The sequence below is a fragment of the Chelonia mydas genome, chromosome 2 (genome assembly GCF_015237465.2).
Source record: "Chelonia mydas isolate rCheMyd1 chromosome 2, rCheMyd1.pri.v2, whole genome shotgun sequence".
NCBI lineage: Eukaryota > Metazoa > Chordata > Testudines > Cheloniidae > Chelonia > Chelonia mydas.
This window is the reverse complement of record NC_057850.1, coordinates 10,529,454-10,547,979: the sequence shown is the minus strand read 5'-3', so window position 1 is coordinate 10,547,979 and position 18,526 is coordinate 10,529,454. Positions and strand designations below refer to the sequence as shown.

The 18,526-nt window shown below is 43.5% G+C and overlaps 1 protein-coding gene across 8 annotated transcripts in view; it reads right to left on the bottom strand.

The window, feature by feature from the left end:
• Positions 1-18,526, bottom strand: part of TRAPPC9 (trafficking protein particle complex subunit 9) — an 806,968-nt gene that overhangs the window by 634,279 nt on the left and 154,163 nt on the right. For all 8 annotated transcript variants that reach the window (XM_037891970.2, XM_043539048.1, XM_043539044.1 and 5 more), the window contains exon 16: positions 6,761-6,913. In XM_037891970.2, the coding sequence (XP_037747898.1) occupies positions 6,761-6,913 (153 nt within the window). The remainder of the gene's footprint in view (positions 1-6,760; positions 6,914-18,526) is intronic.

The following is an 18,526-nucleotide window of genomic DNA, read 5'->3' as shown; positions in this document are numbered from 1 at the left end:
GCTGGGGCAGAGCGGGCAGGCAGGCAGGCAGCCTGCCCTGCCCCTGGTGCGCGCCGGGCTGGACCCACCCCCGAACCCCTCCTGCAGCGAAACCCCTGCCCTGAGCCCCCTGCCACACCTCACACCCCTCCTGCACCCTAACCCCCTGCCCTAAGCCCCCTGCCACACCTCCTGCACCCCAACTCCCTGCCCTGAGCCACCTGCCGCACCCTGAACCCCTGCCCTGAGCCCCCTGACACACCCCGCATCCCTCCTGCACCCCCTGGGAGCAGGAAGGGGGCAGAGTTGGAGTGGGAATTTCAGGGAAGGAATGGGGGCAGGGAAGGGGTTAGAAGAGGTGGGGCAGGGGCGTGGCCTCTCCAAAGGGGTAGAGTGGGGGCAGGGCAGGGTAAGGCAGTGGTCAGTGATGCAGCCCTCGGGCTAATGTACTAGTCCTCATGTGGCCCTCATGGTCATTGGAGTTTGAGACCCCTGGTCTAGATAATACTTAGTCCTGCCTCCATACAGAGCACTGGACGAGGTGACCTATCGAGGTCCCTTCCAGTCCTACATTTCAACGATTTTATGACGTAAGGGTAAATCCTGTGCATGACAAGAAGAGTTTGGGCCATGCTCCTCATGTCAGTAGCCACAGGGGCTCCACATTAAACCCCACTTATGTTAAAGATGTATCCCTAAAGGCTACATGATACAAATTTGAAAATAGATATCAGTTCCACCCTCTGGTTTTGAAACAAAGATCATCATATGGAGGTCACGCAGAAATGTTTGCCAAAATAAAACACTTTACTCCAAGCAGAAGAGGAGTTTGTAACTAGGCTTGGAAGAATTAGATTTTCATCAGTAAATGACAGTAAAGGTCAATTTCACTATACACACACAAAACAACAACAAAAAATGTCCATCTATAATAAATGAAATTTATAGATATGCAAAGAAAGAAAAATACTGCTTTAGAACTTAGAGCTTGATTCAAGGATATTTACTTTGTGTATTTTGACAGGCAATATAGACAGTTTGTGTTTTAACGGTTATAAAGTTAAACAAATTTATTTGAGTGTAAGCTTTTGTAAGCTACAGCTCACTTCATCGGAGGCATGCAGTGGAAAATACAGTGGGGAGACATATACACAGAGAACATGAAACAATGGGTGTTACCATACACACTGTAACAAGAGTGATCAGGTAAGGTGAGCTATTACCAGCAGGAGACCGGGGGGCGGAAAAAACCTTTTGTAGTGATAATCACGGTGGGCCATTTCCAGCAGTTGACAAGAACGTCTGAGGAACAGTGGGGAAGGGAGGGGGAATAAACATGGGGAAATAGTTTTACTTTATGTAACGACACATCCACTTCCAGTCTTTATTCAAGCCAAAGTTAACTGTATCCAGTTTGCAAATTAATTCCAATTCAGCAGTCTCTCGTTGGAGTCTGGTTTTGAAGTCTTTGTTCTAATATTGCAACCTTTAGGTCTGTAATCGAGTGACCAGAGAGATTGAAGTGTTCTCCGACTGGTTTTTGAATGTTCTAATTCTTGACATCTGATTTGTGTCCACTTATTCTTTTTCGTAGAGACTGTCCAGTTTGGCCAGTGTACATGGCAGAGGGGCATTGCTGGCACATGATGGCATATATCACATTGGTAGATGTGCAGGTGAACGAGCCTCTGATAGTGTGGCTGATGTGATTAGACCCTATGATGGTGTCCCCTGAATAGATATATGGACACAGTTGGCAACAAGCTTTGTTGCAAGGATAGGTTCCTGGGTTAGTGGTTCTGTAGTGTGGTGCGTGGTTGCTAGTGAGTATTTGCTTAAGGTTGGGGGGGCTGTCTGGAAGCAAGGACTAGCCTGTCTCCCAAGATCTCTGAGAGTGAGGGTGGCCCCACAGTAAGCCAACATTTTTATGGCTGACTTAGAACAACGCTTCCTCAGCTCACGTCCCCTAATGCCCCTACTATACTTGTGCTACATTTATGACATCTTCATCATCTGGACCCATGGAAAAGAAGCCCTTGAGGAATTCCACCATGATTTCAAAAATTTCCATCCCACCATCAACCTCAGCCTCGACCAGTCCACACAAGAGATACACTTCCTGGACACTACGGTGCTAATAAGCGATGGTCACATAAACACCACCCTATACCGGAAACCTACTGACCACTATTCCTACTACATGCCTCCAGCTTTCATCCAGACCACACCATACGATCCATTGCCTACAGCCAAGCTCTACGATACAACCGCATTTGCTCCAACCCCTCAGACAGAGACAAACACCTACAAGATCTCTATCAAGCATTCTTACAACTACAATACCCACCTGCTAAAGTGAAGAAACAGATTGATAGAGCCAGAAGAGTTCCCAGAAGTCACCTACTACAGGACAGGCCTAACTAAGAAAATAACAGAACGCCATTAGCCATCACCTTCAGCCGCCAACTAAAACCTCTCCAACGCATCATCAAGGATCTGCAACCTATCCTGAAGGACGACCTCTCACTCTCACAGATCTTGGGAGACAGGCCAGTTCTTGCTTACAGACAGCCCCCCCACAACCTGAAGCAAATACTCACCAGCAACCACACACCACACAACAGAACCATTAACCCAGGAACCTATCCTTGCAACAAAGCCCGTTGCCAACTGTGTCCATATATCTATTCCGGGGACACCATCATAGGGCCTAATCACATCAGCCACACTATCAGAGGCTCGTTCACCTGCACATTTACCAATGTGATATATGCCATCATGTGCCAGCAATGCCCCTCTGCCATGTACACTGGCCAAACTGGAGAGTCTACGTAAAAGAATAAATGGACACAAATCAGACATCAAGAATGATAACATTCAAAAACCAGTCGGAGAACACTTCAATCTCTGTGGTCACAGAATATCAGAGTTGGAAGGAACCTCAGGAGGTCATCTAGTCCATCCCCCTGCTCAAAGCAGGACCAATCCCCAACTAAATCATCCCAGCCAGGGCTTTGTCGAGCCTGACCTTAAAAACTTCTGAGGAAGGAGATTCCAACGCCTCCCTAGGTGATGCATTCCAGTGTTTCACCACCCTCCTAGCGAAAAAGTTTTTCCTAATATCCAACCTAAACTTCCCCCACTGCCACTTGAGACCATTACTCCTTGTTCTGTCATCTGCTACCACTGAGAACAGTCTAGATCCATCCCTTTGGAACCCCCCTTCAGGTATCAAAAAAGGTACCCTTTGAAAGCAGCTATCAAATCCCCCCTCATTCGTCTCTTCCGCAGACTAAACAATCCCAGTTCCCTCAGCCTCTCCTCGTAAGTCATGTGTTCCAGTCCCCTAATCATTTTTGTTGTCCTCCGCTGGATGCTTTCCAATGTTTCCACATCCTTCTTGTAGTGTGGGGGCCAAAACTGGACACAGTACTCCAGATGAGGCCTCAACAATGTCGAATAGAGGGGAATGATCACATCCCTCGATCTGCTGGCAATGCCCCTACTTACACAGCCCAAAATGCCATTGGGCTTCTTGGCAACAAGACCACACTGTTGACTCATATCCAGCTTCTCGTCCACTGTAACCCCTAGGTCCTTTTCTGCAGAACTGCTGCCGAGCCATTCGGTCCCTAGTCTGTAGCGGTGCATGGGATTCTTCCATCCTAAGTGCAGGACTCTGCACTTGTCCTTCTTGAACCTCATCAGATTTCTTTTGGCCCAATCCTCCAATTTGTCTAGGTCCCTCTGTATCCTATCCCTACCCTCCAGCGTATCTATCTCTCCTCCCAGTTTAGTATCATCTGCAAACTTGCAAACGGTGCAATCCACACTATCCTCCAGATCATTTATGAAGATATTGAACAAAACCGGCCCCAGGACCAACCCTTGGGGTACTCCACTTGATACCGGCTGTCAACTAGACATGGTGCCATTAATCACTACCCGTTCAGCCCGACAATCTAGCCAGCTTTCTATCCACCTTATCGTCCATTCGTCCAGCCCATACTTCTTTAACATGCTGGCAAGAACGCTGTGGGAGACCGTGTCAAAAGCTTTGCTAAAGCCAAGGAACAACATGTCCACTGCTTTCCCCTCATCCACAGAGCCAGTTATCTCATCATAGAAGGCAATTAGATTAGTCAGGCATGACTTGCCCTTGGTGAATCCATGCTTACTGTTCCTGATCACTTTCCTCTCCTCTATGTGCTTCAGAATTGATTCTTTGAGGACCTGCTCCATGATTTTTCCAGGGACTGAGGTGAGGCTCACTGGCCTGTAGTTCCAAGGATCCTCCTTCTTCCCTTTTTAAAAGAAGGGCACTACATTAGCCTTTTTTCAGTTGTCCAGGACCTCCCCCGATCGCCTTGAGTTTTCCAAGATAATGGCCAATGGCTCTGCAATCACAGCCGCCAACTTCTTTAAGCACTCTTGGATGCAGCGCATCCAGCCTCATGGACTTGTGCTCGTCCAGCTTTTCTAAATTGTCCCAAACCACTTCTTTCTCCACAGAGTGCTGCTCACCTCCTCCCCATGCTGTGCTGCCCAGTGCAGCAGTCTGGGAGCTGACCTTGTTCGTGAAGACAGAGGCAAAAAAGGCATTAAGTACATTAGCTTTTTCCACATCCTCTGTCACTAGCTTGCCTCCCTCATTCAGTAAGGGGCTCACACTTTCCTTGACTTTCTTCTTGTTGCTAACATACCTCAAGAAACCCTTCTTGTTACTCTTAAGACCTCTTGCTAGCTGCAACTCCAAGTGTGATTTGGCCTTCCTGATTTCACTCCTGCATGCCCGAGCAATATTTTTATACTCTTCCCTGGTCATTTGTCCAATCTTCCACTTCTTGTAAGCTTCTTTTTTGTGTTTAAGATCAGCAAGGATTTCACGGTTAAGCCAAGCTGGTCGCCTGCCGTATTTACTATTCTTTCTACACAGCGGGATGGTTTGTCCCTGTAAACTCAATAAGAATTCTTTAAAATACAGCCATCTCTCCTGGACTCCTTTCCCCCTCATGTTATTCTCCCAGGGCATCCTGCCCATCAGTTCCCTGAGGGAGTCAAAATCTGCTTTTCTGAAGTCCAGGGTCTGTATTCTAGTGCTCTCCTTTCTTCCCTGTGTCAGGATCCTGAACTCGACAATCTCATGGTCACTGCCTCCCAGGTTCCCATCCACTTTTGTTTCCCCTACTAATTCTTCCCGGTTTGTGAGCAGCAGGTCAAGAAGAGCTCTGCCCCTAGTTGGTTCCTCCAGCACTTGCACCAGGAAATTGTCCCCTACACTTTCCAAAAACTTCCTGGATTGTCTGTGCACCGCTGTATTGCTCTCCCAGCAGGTATCAGGGTGACTGAAGTCTCCCATGAGAACCAGGGCCTGCGATCTAGTGAGTTCCGTGAGTTTCCGAAAGAAAGCCTCGTCCACCTCATCCCTGATCCGGTGGTCTATAGCAGACTCCCACCACGACATCACCCTTGTTGCTCACACTTCTAAACTTAATCCAGAGACTCTCAGGTTTTTCTGCAGTTTCAAACTGGAGCTCTGAGCAGTCATACTGCTCTCTTAGATACAATGCAACTCCCCCACCTTTTCTGCCCTGCCTGTCCTTCCTGAACAGTTTATATCTATCCATGACAGTACTCCCGTCATGTGAGTTATCCCACCAAGTCTCTCTTATTCCAATCACATCATAATTCCTTGACTGTGCCAGGACTTCCAGTTCTCCCTGCTTGTTTCCCAGGCTTCTTGCATTTGTGTATAGGCACTTGAGATAACTTGCTGTTTGTCCTGCTTTCTCAGTATGAGGCAGGAGCCCTCCCCTTTCGTGTTCTCCTGCTCGTGCTTCCTCCCGGTATCCCACGTCCCCACTTACCTCAGGGCTTTGTTCTCCTTCCCCCAGTGAACCTAGTTTAAAGCCCTCCTCACTAGGTTAGCCAGCCTGCTTCCAAAGATGCTCTTCCCTCTCTTCGTTAGGTGGAGCCCATCTCTGCCTAGCACTCCTCCTTCTTGGAACACCATCCCATGGTCAAAAAATCCAAATCCATGGTCACTCGATTACAGATCTAAAAGTGGCAATTTCTTCAACAAAAAACCTTCAAAAACAGACTCCAACGAGAGACTGCTGAATTGGAATTAATTTGCAAACTGGATACAATTAACTTAGGCTTGAATAGAGACTGGGAGTGGATGTGTTACACAAAGTAAAACTATTTCCCCATGTTTATTCCCCCACTCCCCCCGTTCCTCAGACGTTCTTGTCAACTGCTGGAAATGGCCCACCTTGATTATCACTACAAAAGGTTCCTTCTTCCCACCCCCCCTCCGCTCTCCTGCTGGTAATGGCTCATCTTACCTGATCACTCTTGTTACAGTGTGTATGGTAACACCCATTGTTTCATGTTCTCTGTGTATATAAATCTCCCCATTGTATTTTCCACTGCATGCATCCGATGAAGTGAGCTGTAGCTCATGAAAGCTTATGCTCAAATAAATTTGTTAGTCTCTAAGGTGCCACAAGTACTCCTTTTCTTTTTGCGAATACAGACTAACACTGCTGCTACTCTGAAACCAGTTATAAAGTTGTAACTTCTTCAATCTCAAGGTCTGCTATCATTAAATAAGTATTGTCTGACCCCCATAGTGTCTGATCCCTCCTATAATTTTCCACAACTATGAGAATTTAAAATAGATAAAAATTTAAAATAATGCTTAAAAATAAACTGATATTAGCAATCAAATGGAAAACAAAATATAAATCACATTATGCCAAGCCTATTTGTAACTTACCATCACTGAGGTCTTGCAGAAGGTTTTCTTGACAGGAGAAGTCTAGCTTCACTTTAATGTTTACATTAAAGGTTGCAATCTTCCCAGGTTTTAGGGGAAACTGGGAGAGTGTGTCTTCTAGTTTCCAACTCAGGAACTCACCATACAGCTTTTCTATATTAAAAATGTATATATTATATATAAGCATATGCACAATAAGCAGTAAGTTTTAAATTTAAAACCAACTAGTACCATATATGCTATATACCATGTGTAGTTTATTTCTTTTCATTTTCTGTTTAAATGTGTGAAAATATTTGGTATTAAAGCATGAAAAAATAAATTAATGCTGACAGGACTGAGCAGGGCTGATGACACCCTGCGAAACAAAAACATGTTTACCCAGGAAAGCAAAATATAAACTTTATTGAAAAGAACAGCAATAAAAATAATTGCATGATTGACATCAAATTACAAGCAGCATAAAATATGTTTTTCCCTCTCTGAAGTGCAGCCTAAAAGTGAACTAAAGTAATCTTCATACAGTACTGAATCACAGTCGCCCCAACTAGGAAATAGGACACACTCAGCACCTCATCTTATCATGAAAATATGACAAAATCAATCCCAAAGCTAAATCAGTCACTATTTCAAAGTGTCTGCAGTTTGGGGGTGGGGGGAGGGGGCTTTTTATTTGGGTTTTGGTTGGGTTTTTGTTTGTTTTAACTGGAGGTTCTGCTTCATAATTAGAAATCAAAATACAGAGAAAGATGTTCATGCCACTTGCTGTAGCTGACCAATATTTAGAGCAGGGGTTCTTAACCTTTTTCCTTCTGTGTTCCCTCCCCCGCACAACCTATTATAAAAATTTCACAGCTCACCCATGCCACAACAACTGTTTTTCAGTAGATTAAAAGACAGGGCTAGTGAGTAGTAAGCAGAGTAATTCCCCAGGCCCCACACTGCTGGGGGCTACGCAAAGCTAAAGTGCTCAGGGCTGGCTTCAGCCATGCATACCGGGGCTCAGAATTCAGGTTTCTGCCCTGGGCCCCAGTGAGTCTAATGCTGGCCCTGCTCTCTGGTTTATTTTGGTAGACCCCTGACACCTGCTCACGGCTTCCCTTCCCCTCTCCCCCGGGGGAGTCCTGGAGCCCTGATTAACAATCACCAATTTAGAGTACTTCAGGACTAGAATATTAGGGACACAAGTCAGGATTAATTTATACTGGAAGATATTTGTGGGGGGTTGTGCATAGCACTGGCAAACACCATGCACAGCTCTGAGCACTATTAGTTCCTCTCTTTCATAAGCATTAAACTGACATAGAAAATGATAGGAAAAAAATGAATATATTTCATTATGTTTACTATAAATGTGGTATTGAGATAATTTATATGAATTTATTTTACGATCTCACTAGCAATTAATTATGTTCAAGTTTGGATAATTAGCAATAAACAATACCAAGTAAATGGATTTTTAAAATAAACAAACTACAATACAGTTGGCCAACTACACAACAGAGGAACTAAATATGACATATTATGCCAATTATGTGCTATGCCAAGTGAGCTCTGAAATTCGCCAAAATACTACGGTGATTATTTTTATTTCAGTTCATCCCTATTGGTATCCTTGACATGACAGGATGTGCTATTAAAATTCATATGGAAACATCAAAAACAAAGGGTACCGATGTAGCTGAACAGCTGTAGTGCAGATGCTCTATGCTATACATTCTAGAGAGCTATACATCCTGGAGAGCTCTCCAGTTGGCATAATTACTCCACCTCCTGAAGCAGCAGTAGCTAAGTCAGCAGGAGAGCTTCTTCCACACCAGCGCTTAGGTCAGTGTTACTTACATCACTCAGGGGATGGCTTTTTCACATCCTTGAGCGACTTAAGTTATACCGAAGTAGGCACTAGTGTGTATAAGTCCTGAGACAACGAAATTGATCTGGATGAATGGGTCTCCCTATGGGAAAGACAATGTACATCTTCAATTTATGTAACTCAAAGAAAAATTTTATAAATTACTGTATAGATGGCATTTGACTCCAGTTAAGATCCCCCACAGTTTTGCTCCTGGGAAGGCACCTTATTTGAGGAGTTGTGGGGAAAGAAGAACATACTCAGACATATGGTGGTTGTGTCCAGGAATTAGACAGTTTGGGGAGGAGATAATTAAACAGATTCATCTTATAAAAAAATACCAGCTTCCCAGAGATCCCCCAACCTGTTTACTTAATGCTCCAGTAAAGAATGTACATTTTAAACAAAAAGACAATTTATTTACTTTGTAGGGGAAAAATGTGACTTCTCTTATGAAATTGTGGGCTAGTAAAATATGGACTGTCTTTGTAATGGAAAAGATGTCATACCAAGTACATACACAATAGAAGCTCCAAAGAGAGGATAAGTATTTAGAAATTTGGCCACCCTTTTTAGTGTACTATAAAGGAGGAGAGCTTCTTATCCAGCAAGACAGGTTCTTTGAATATTAACCTGATCCTGCATAAACAGTAAGTAATGTATGATACAATATGTTAACGTTTTACTGTAACTTTGCGTTAATAAAAAGTTTCAATACTACACCAAAGGACATTAAGTACCCATTATCAAAACAATTAGTGACTTTATATAACTAGCTAAATACAATGAAAAACATTTATACATTAATAATTGCTGGAAGAAAATGTTAAGTATTAAAAATGTTACAGTAATATGCAGACGGTGACGTCTAGTGAACAACTTTCTCTCTTCTGATGTACTATTCAGAAACTGAACTGCGACGCAGATCTCAGCTCAACTCCCAATTCTGCCACTGACTCCTCGTGTGACCTTGGACAAACTATTTAGGGCTTATCGATACTGAAACCGTGTGCAGCAACCCAGGGTGTGAATGCATAGCAGTAGACAATGTATAGACACTAGTCTGCCAGGCAGTAAACCTCCATGTGGACCTGGCTACCATGCACTAAAAGTTTATGGTGCATTTTTGGCACTGCCATTTCAAATAACAAGCAGTACGTTAAACTGCACTATTGTTTGGTAGCAGGGTCCACATGGAAACTTATTGCACAGCAGGCTAGTGTACTATACACCACACCCTGGCTTCTCGTGCACTAATGTAGACATACCGGTAATCTTTCAATGCCTCAATTCCCCATCTATATATTCATTAATGTTTACAAGATGCTCAGAAACTACAGTGATGAGCACCACAAAAAAAGCATATAACTACATAAAACAAACAGTGATAGTTTGACTGGGAGCATCTTCATAAGGAAAAGGTTACTTATTCATAATAGCACATACCGTAGCTACTGTACACAGCAAGATAAAAGGATTTTTTCTGTAAAATGAGTGAAGAGGAATAACATGTGACAAATATGATCTCTGAACACTGAGCTGGATTAACAAGAAATTGCTTCTAAGATAGCTTCTCATTAAGATGTAGAGCATTATCTGCAAATGGACAAAATGAGCTCCCGCAGGACTTGAAGATATCTGGATGCTCCATGATGCCCATTGCTACAAGGGCGCCACTTCTTGTAGGAGGCAGTGATAGAAAGGATCCCCAGTAAGCATCTGAGGGGTGCCCCGTGTGGGGAAGAAAACAAGGAATTCAATAGAGTATCTGTGGTGCACCCAACCATCCATGGCAATATTGCCACAATTGTGGGCGAAGAGGGCAGGACAGCCCCCAAAGACAACTGGGGGGACCAGAGTGGTGACAGGGAGGGTTCAGAGCACTCGACTTGTGAGTCAAAAGTGAGCCTTGGGCTGTTGGTGGATCAAGATGCAGGAGATGGTCATGGCAGGGGACGCAGCCTGGGGGCATTGTGGACAGTGTCGCTTCCGCAGGAATTCTTGTTGCCAGTGATAGTAGGCTGGATATTATGCATACTGCCAGGGATAGAAGGGATGTCGCTGCTGTTTGTGATGGGGTATGGATCCCAAGGGACCAGAGTTTCTCCCTCGAGTAGTTCAGGGAGCGAAGGGACTCATCTGCCTTGGTGGAGATGTGCTTCAGGGGAGGTCCTGTTTTGTGGTTTTGACCTCCTGTGGGAAGCTGCTGGATTGTAGCCAAAGTTGCTGCGCATGACCACACATGTGGCGAGGCAACGGGAGTATGTATCCGCAGTATCCATGGCTGCGTGGACCCCCATCCTGGCCACCAGGCAACCCTCCTCCAGAGGGTGCAGAAGCACTGTCTCTTGTCCAACGAAGATTAACTAAGTACACTATACTAACAACTATTTACAGCTAACTGAAGAAGAAAAAAAACAAAGAAGAACTATATACAAATGGATGAAAATGGTCTTGCAGTCAAGCTATTATCATGAAGGAACAGGGATTCAGACTCTGGCCAGGAGGCGGTAAGAGGGAACTGAAGAGGTGTCGATCCACACAACCTAATATAACCTCACCTGAGACACAAGGCAAAACATGCGACATATGCAGGTCAACAGACTGCTACAAAAAAATCTTCCAGCTCCAGCACATTGCATGCAGGTGCACCAGAGTTTACAATACATAAAGGGACCACCACTAGAAGAAGAAAGGCTACTTACCTAGCAATTCTAGCTCTGAGTAGACTGTCAGTACAAATCCACACTCCTGTCCTTACTCATTTATTCAGTCTTATCTCAGATTTTGTTTGTGTGTGTCTAGACCACATAGTGGGACAGGACTAACATTACCATAAAACTTCAACAACAGTAAAATGAAACCACCACTAATATTAAGCGCTTATCTACCAAGAAAAAAACTGACCAAAAGAAAAAGATAGAGGGTTCCAAGTTCTCTTTCCACAGTAGTTACAAGAAACAGAAGTGGGGTTATGAAATGGCTCCTCGTGAACTTGAGGAAACAAGTGTGCAGTTACAACAGCCAGAGGGTTCCAATCTCTGTTCTGAAAGAGTGGAACAGCTACACTGACAATATTCTGTTTAATACTTGTTCTCAGCTGAAAATTAATTTGCATCTTCTTGTATTTCACTGTCAATTTATTAATGCTGACATCTCATAGCTACTGTAGAATATAATTGACAGGAATTATTGTGTGTGTGTTTTAGAAGCAGATGGTTTGTTTGAAGAAATCTAATTCCAATGTGAAATGTATTACATCTAGGGATGAGAATATAATAAGAATGACTTTTTTAATTTTTCACACCTAAATGTGTTTTGCTTGATAATGGCTACAGTGTAGGACTGCTTTTCATATTAGACAAGCAAGGTAGATGAAGTAATATTGGACCAACTTCTGTTGGCGAGAGATACAAGCTTTCAAGCTTACACAGAGCATTTCTTCAGGTCTGGGAAATGTACTTACGAGTGTCACAGCTAAATACAAGGTGGAACAGATTGTTAAGCATAAGTAGTTAACACATATGTCCAGGGACTATTCAAGGTGAAGTGGCCCGTTAACACCTCTCCAGTCATAGGGGGAAAGGGGCTTGGGGGGGGGGGGGGGGGGGTGAGGGTGTTAAGTGAGTTACAGATTTTTGTAATAACCCATAAATCCAGTATCTCTATTCAGTCCATGCATATTAGTATCTAGAAAAGTTATTAAATTAACCTCTCAGGCTTGTTTTTTTGAAGGTGTTGTGCAGGTTTTCTTTGAGAATGAGGACAGAGGTCAGATCCATATGGATTCCAGTATGGAGTGGTAGGTGACCACTAGCAGTGTCTTTATTAAAGTGTTTTATTTCTGTATTGAAGCAGGTTCTCTCAGAATATTTAGGTGGCCTGTTACATGATGTGACCTACTTCACTGGTAGAGTGTCATTGTCTGGTGAAGGCTATTTTAAGTGTTTTAAGGTGTATATCCTGGACTTTCTCCTCAGCACTTATTCTGTGGTAGAGTGCCTGGCTGTAGATAACAGATTTCTGTGTGTGTTTGGGGTGATTACTGGATCTGTGAAAGTAGGTGTGATGATCCATGGGTTCAGCCACCTGAGGACAGCCATCCAACAAAAACAAACCGCAAAAAAAGCAGAACCAACTACAACTCCATAACCCTCACAAAGCCAGCCTGGGAGAATGAACCCACATGAGGTATCATCAAAAAATTACAACCCATACTTAATGGGGACCACATGCTGAAAGACATCTTTCCTGAACCACTTCTTCTGGCCCCAACCTCTCCAAGCCAGAAGCTCCCCATAGACCAGGACACACCAACTCAGAGTGACACCAGACCCTGCCAGAACAACAGATGCAAAACCTGTAGACATATCTCCACTACTACAATGATCAATACCCCACTGCCCGCCCCACAACAACCTTTCAAGATCCATGGGTCCTATACATGCATATCGCAACATGTGGTTGTGACACTCTGTATCTCGGGGGGACACCCAGCACCCCCATATTCATCCTTATAATATGACTGTGTGGTATCCAATGCAAAGTTTGCCATGTCGGGTGTCTTCGGAAGGCTCATGCTGCACTGAGCATTGTTGTTATAATATTATAGATTGTAATTTCACGTATATAGCTATGAGGTGGAAAATGTGTCCTCATGGCTTAAAAAAGCCCAGGCAAAACTCTCCAGAAACAGAGGGGCAGGTCACACCTCATCAGGGCATGTATAGGACATACCCAGCCCAGCTTCACAGGAACAAAGGACACTGGCCTAGGCAGCAACAAAAGATCTGTTGGACTCTCGAGTGAGTCACCCCTCTTCCCTTGGTCAGTCAGGGACTACGATGAGGTAATGCTCACCTGACCCTTAAGTGGGGGGTGGGAGCAAAGCCAGGAGGGAAGAAGAACATGATAAAAGGGAGAGGCGTTTGCCACGCTCTTCCTCTCTATTCCACCTCCATCTACAGACATCACCACCAAACAACTGAAGCACTGATCAAAGGGGAGAGCCTGGCTGAAGGGCAACTAGCCAGCCTGTGGTAAGAAGCATCTAAGTTTGTAAGGACACTGAAAGTGTTAAGATCAGCTTAGAATGCATTTTGTTTTTATTTCATTTGACCAAATCTGACTTGTTGTGCTTTGACTTATTATCACTTAAAATCTATCTTTGCAGAGACCCCCCTTGGGATAACAAGCCTGGTTCCTAGGGTTGTGTCTCGGATGCTGGCTAGTATCATTCTGTTGCACAATCCAAGCAGCGGTAGCTGGGAGCAGCTTACATGCCAGAGGCTGTGCATGAACATCCCGGGAGTCGGGGTTCTCACAGCAGAGCAGGGTGAGGCTGGCTCCCAGAGTCGAGGATTGGAGTCCTCGGTCACCGGTCCATATAACACCAGGGGAACGTCCCAGTGCTGTACCTCATCAAGTGCACTAAATGCCCCAACAACAACTTTGTTGGTGAAACCAATCATTATGCTCTCAAGTGAACTCGCAAAGAAAAACGTAAAAGACAAAAACACCCTTTTCACCTGTGCGTGAACACTTTTATATGTGACCTCTCCACTTTTAAAGGAAACTGTAAAACAAGAGAGACTGGATTTATGGGTTACTACAACAATATATATCCCACTTAACACCCCCCCCCCCCCGCAGCCTTTTTTTTCCACCTCCCCCTGTGACTGGAGAGGTATTAACAGGCTACTTCACCTAGATTGGTCCCTTGAAATACATGGTAACTACTTATGCTAAACAATCTGTTCCACCTTGTAATTAGCTGACATTCTGAGCACTTTTCCCAGACCTAAAGAAGAGCTCTGTGTAAGTCCAATAAAAGATATTATCTCACCTACCTTGTGTCTCTAACATCCTGGGACCAACATGGCTACAACACCACTACTTTTCAGGTATCCCCAATAATGTCACAGCAGACCTAGTTACTGAACTTTGTGACTTTGTCCTCACCCACACCTATTTCAGATTTGGGGACGATTTATACCTTCAAGTCAGCGGCACTGCTATACCGCATGGCCCCACAGTATGCCAACATTTTTATGGCTGACTTAGAACAACGCTTCCTCAGCTCCCGTCCCCTAGTGCCCCTACTCTACTTGCACTGCATTGATGACATCTTCATCATCTGGACCCATGGGAAGAAAATCTGAGGAATTCTGCCAGGATTTCAACAATTTCCACCCCATCATCAACCTCAGCCTGGACCAGTCCACACAAGAGATCCACTTCCTGGACATTACAGTGCAAATAAGCAATGGTCACATAAACACCACCCTATACCAGAAACCTACTAACCGCTAAACTTACCTACATGCCTCCAGCTTTCATTCAGACCACATCACATGATCTATGGGCTACAGCCAAGCCTTAAGATACAACTGCATTTTCTCCAATCCCTCAGACAGAGACACACATCTACAGGATCTCTATCAAGCGTTCTTACAACTACATACCCACCTGCTGAAGTGAAGAAACAGAGTGACAGAACCAGAAGGGTACCCAGAAGTCTCCTATTACAGGACAGGTCCAAAAAAAATAAAGTAACAGAACGCCACTAGCGGTCACCTACAGCCTCCAACTAAAATCTCTCCAGCGCATCATCAAGGATCTACAACCTATCCTGAAGGATGATCCCTCACTCTCATAGACCTTGGGAGACAAGCCAGTCCTCGCTTACAGACAGCCCCCCAACCTGAAGCAAATACTCACCAGCAACTACACACCACACGACAAAAACACTAACCCAGGAACCAATCCCTGCAACAAACCCCATTGCCAACTCTGTCCGCGTATCTATTCAAGGACCACCACCATAGGACCTAACCACATCAGCCACACCATCAGGGGCTCGTTCCCCTGCACATCTACCAATGTGATATTTGCCATCATGTGCCAGCAATGCTCCTCTGCCATGTACGCTGGCCAAACTGGACAGTCTCTGCGCACAAGAATAAATGGACACAAATCAGACATCAAGAACTGCAACGTTCAAAAACCAGTAGGAGAGCACTTCAATCTCCCTGGACACTCAATAACAGACTTAAAAGTGGCCATTCTTCAACAAAAAACTTCAAAAACAGACTTCAATGAGAAATTGCAGAACTGGAATTAATTTGCAAACTTGACGCCATCAAATTAGGCCTGAATAAAGACTGGGAGTGGCTGGGTCACAACAAAAAGTAATCTTCCCTCTGTTGATACTCACTCCTTCTTGTCAACTGTTGGGAATGGGCCACATCCACCCTGATTGAATTGGCCTTTTTAGCTCTCACCCCCCCACTTGGTAAGGCAACTCCCAACTTTTCATGTGCTGTATATTTATACCTGCCTACTGTATTTTCCATTCCATGCATCTGATGAAGTGGGTTATAGCCCACAAAAGTTTATGACCAAATAAATTTGTTAGTCTCTAAGATGCCACACGGATTCCTTGTTGTTTTTGCGGATACAGACTAAGACAGCTACCTGTCTGATACTTTTCATATGTTAGTCCTCCCTCTACGAGAGTTAAACAAACAAACTATTATTTGTTTTATATATGGGACTATTAAGACTTGCAAGGGAAATTGACTGATATTAATTTAGTGTCCCACATAGATTCAAAACGAGATATTTCATAGCTTTTCTTAACCTAATGTCAGTAACAGCAACAGACTTAGAGGTAAAAATAACACTCACACAATATTCTTTTTCCTCCATAAAAGATGGAAGAAAGTAGATACAGAAAAATTATTGTTCTACATGTTACGGAAAAGTAGTTTCTGGCTTTTGCACCTAAGATGTCAATTCAATAAAATGAGGGAATTTGCAAAATTAAGCCCATCATTTCTTTAAATCTTGACTTCAAAGAAAAAGTGACAACCTAAGGCATTAGGATGCATGCCCAACTCATGAATTCCAATTTGCCAGACTGCAGACAAAATACCAACTTTTAAACGTGTTAATTTATTGAATCAAACCAAAAATAATTTAAAAACATGCTGGAAACAATATTTACTGACAAGAAAATTTCCCTGAACATGTTTACTGAAGATCCATTGTAACCAAGAGTAAGCTTTTGAGGTGGAATAGTCCATACCACTACACAAGAACTCAGAGCTTTTTGTGACGATGTCTCTCAGATGCCTAAGGCATACAAGAGTATAAACCATCCAATGAAGTTTGGTAGGGCTAATGAGCGATAACAGGCACCATAGCAAAAGATCCAGATTAAGTGGGAGTCACTACTGAAACAAGCTCAATATGTCATAAGAACTGTCATACTGGATCAGACCTGTGGTTGATCTAGTCTGATGTCATATCTTTGACAGTTGCCAGAACTACATACCTCAAAGAATAGTACAAAAGTCTCCACAGTAATCTGCCCCAATGAAGGTGTCATTCCTGATCCCTAATAGTTAGGGATTGATTTGGTTTCACATCTCTTCCATTTCTCTCTTAGCATTAACTGTTAATAGGAACATATGAATTGTCATGCAGTAGAGGTCCTGAACAACTAAGACTGCCTGATCTAATGCGGCTTCTATATCACCTGCTTCCTTTTTTTGCCTGTCTTTTCCAAGAAATCTCTGAATTAAGGGGTGAAATGGGGCAGTGTACACATTTTGATTACCTCAGTCCCACAAGAAAGCAAATATGTATATAGCTGTTGAATTGAAGGCCCATTTACAATAAGTAAGCTTCACTCTCTGGGGCACAGTGATATAGCTAATACTTAGAGAACTTGGAAGGCAACAAAATGCTGAAAAGATTTATGCAAATTAGCTGCCATCTGCTCAGCCAACCTACAAATCCATTAGCCTTTCTTTCCAGGTAAGAAATGATTAAAAGAGGATTTGATACATCACTGAAACATATACTGAAGTTTTCTGCCCTGAGCAACAAGCTCTGGCTGGCCTATCAGTTGATGTATGCAGTTGTCACATCGGATCACGACATGCAAGCCCTTGGAGCAGGATTCTCAGAGATGTGCAGGACCAAAATAACAGTTTCAGCATATTAATAATGAGGAGACAAGAGCTTAGAATTTTAAGTATGGCAAATGATTTCAGGTTCCTGACTTCAGACACTTTCACGGGTTCTGATATTTCAGAAAGTGCTGAGCACCCAGCCTCCAAAAAAACCAGGCACAGTTACAGAGTCTCAAGTTGGTCATCCAAAATCACCATCACTTTTGAAAATCTTCTGGCAGGTGTCTTGACACAAAATGGTCTCCACAGGGAAGAAGCCCCACTAGAAGTGGAGGTCATCCAACCACCATTGCAGAGACTAGTCATGACAAATTTCTTTGCCTCCTCACTCTCTGGTAGGTGGAGCTGTATAGCAGTGGGCAAGACCTGAATTTCATATGTGGAACTGGAAAGGAGTGGTATTTGGGAAAATGTCTGTTAAGTGAACTATAGTTTATAAAAACAGAATAAATTCCCATTACAAAAAGATCTCTCCTGAAGAACTTCATTATCTCTAACTGTATTGATAATTACATTTTTGAAGTTCAAGAAATTAAAATGGTTTAGCGGGCAGTGTATAAAATGTCAATGCACAGTTTCTAACCTTATGTTTAAATTTAAAATCCTCAATTTCAAATGAACAATACTTAACCCTGCAAATCTGGGTTTACAAGGAAAAACTGGCAGGTGCAACCTTCCACAATTCAGTAATTACAGTTTATATTGCATTTCATAGAATCATAGAATATCAGGGTTGGAAGGGACCTCAGGAGGTCATCTAGTCCAACCCCCTGCTCAAACCAGGACCAATCCCCAACTAAATCATCCCAGCCAAGGCTTTGTCAAGCCTGACCTTAAAAATATCTAAGGAAGGAGATTCCACCACCTCCCTAGGTAACACGTTCCAGTGTTTCACCACCCTCCTAGTGAAAAAGTTTTTCCTAATATCCAACC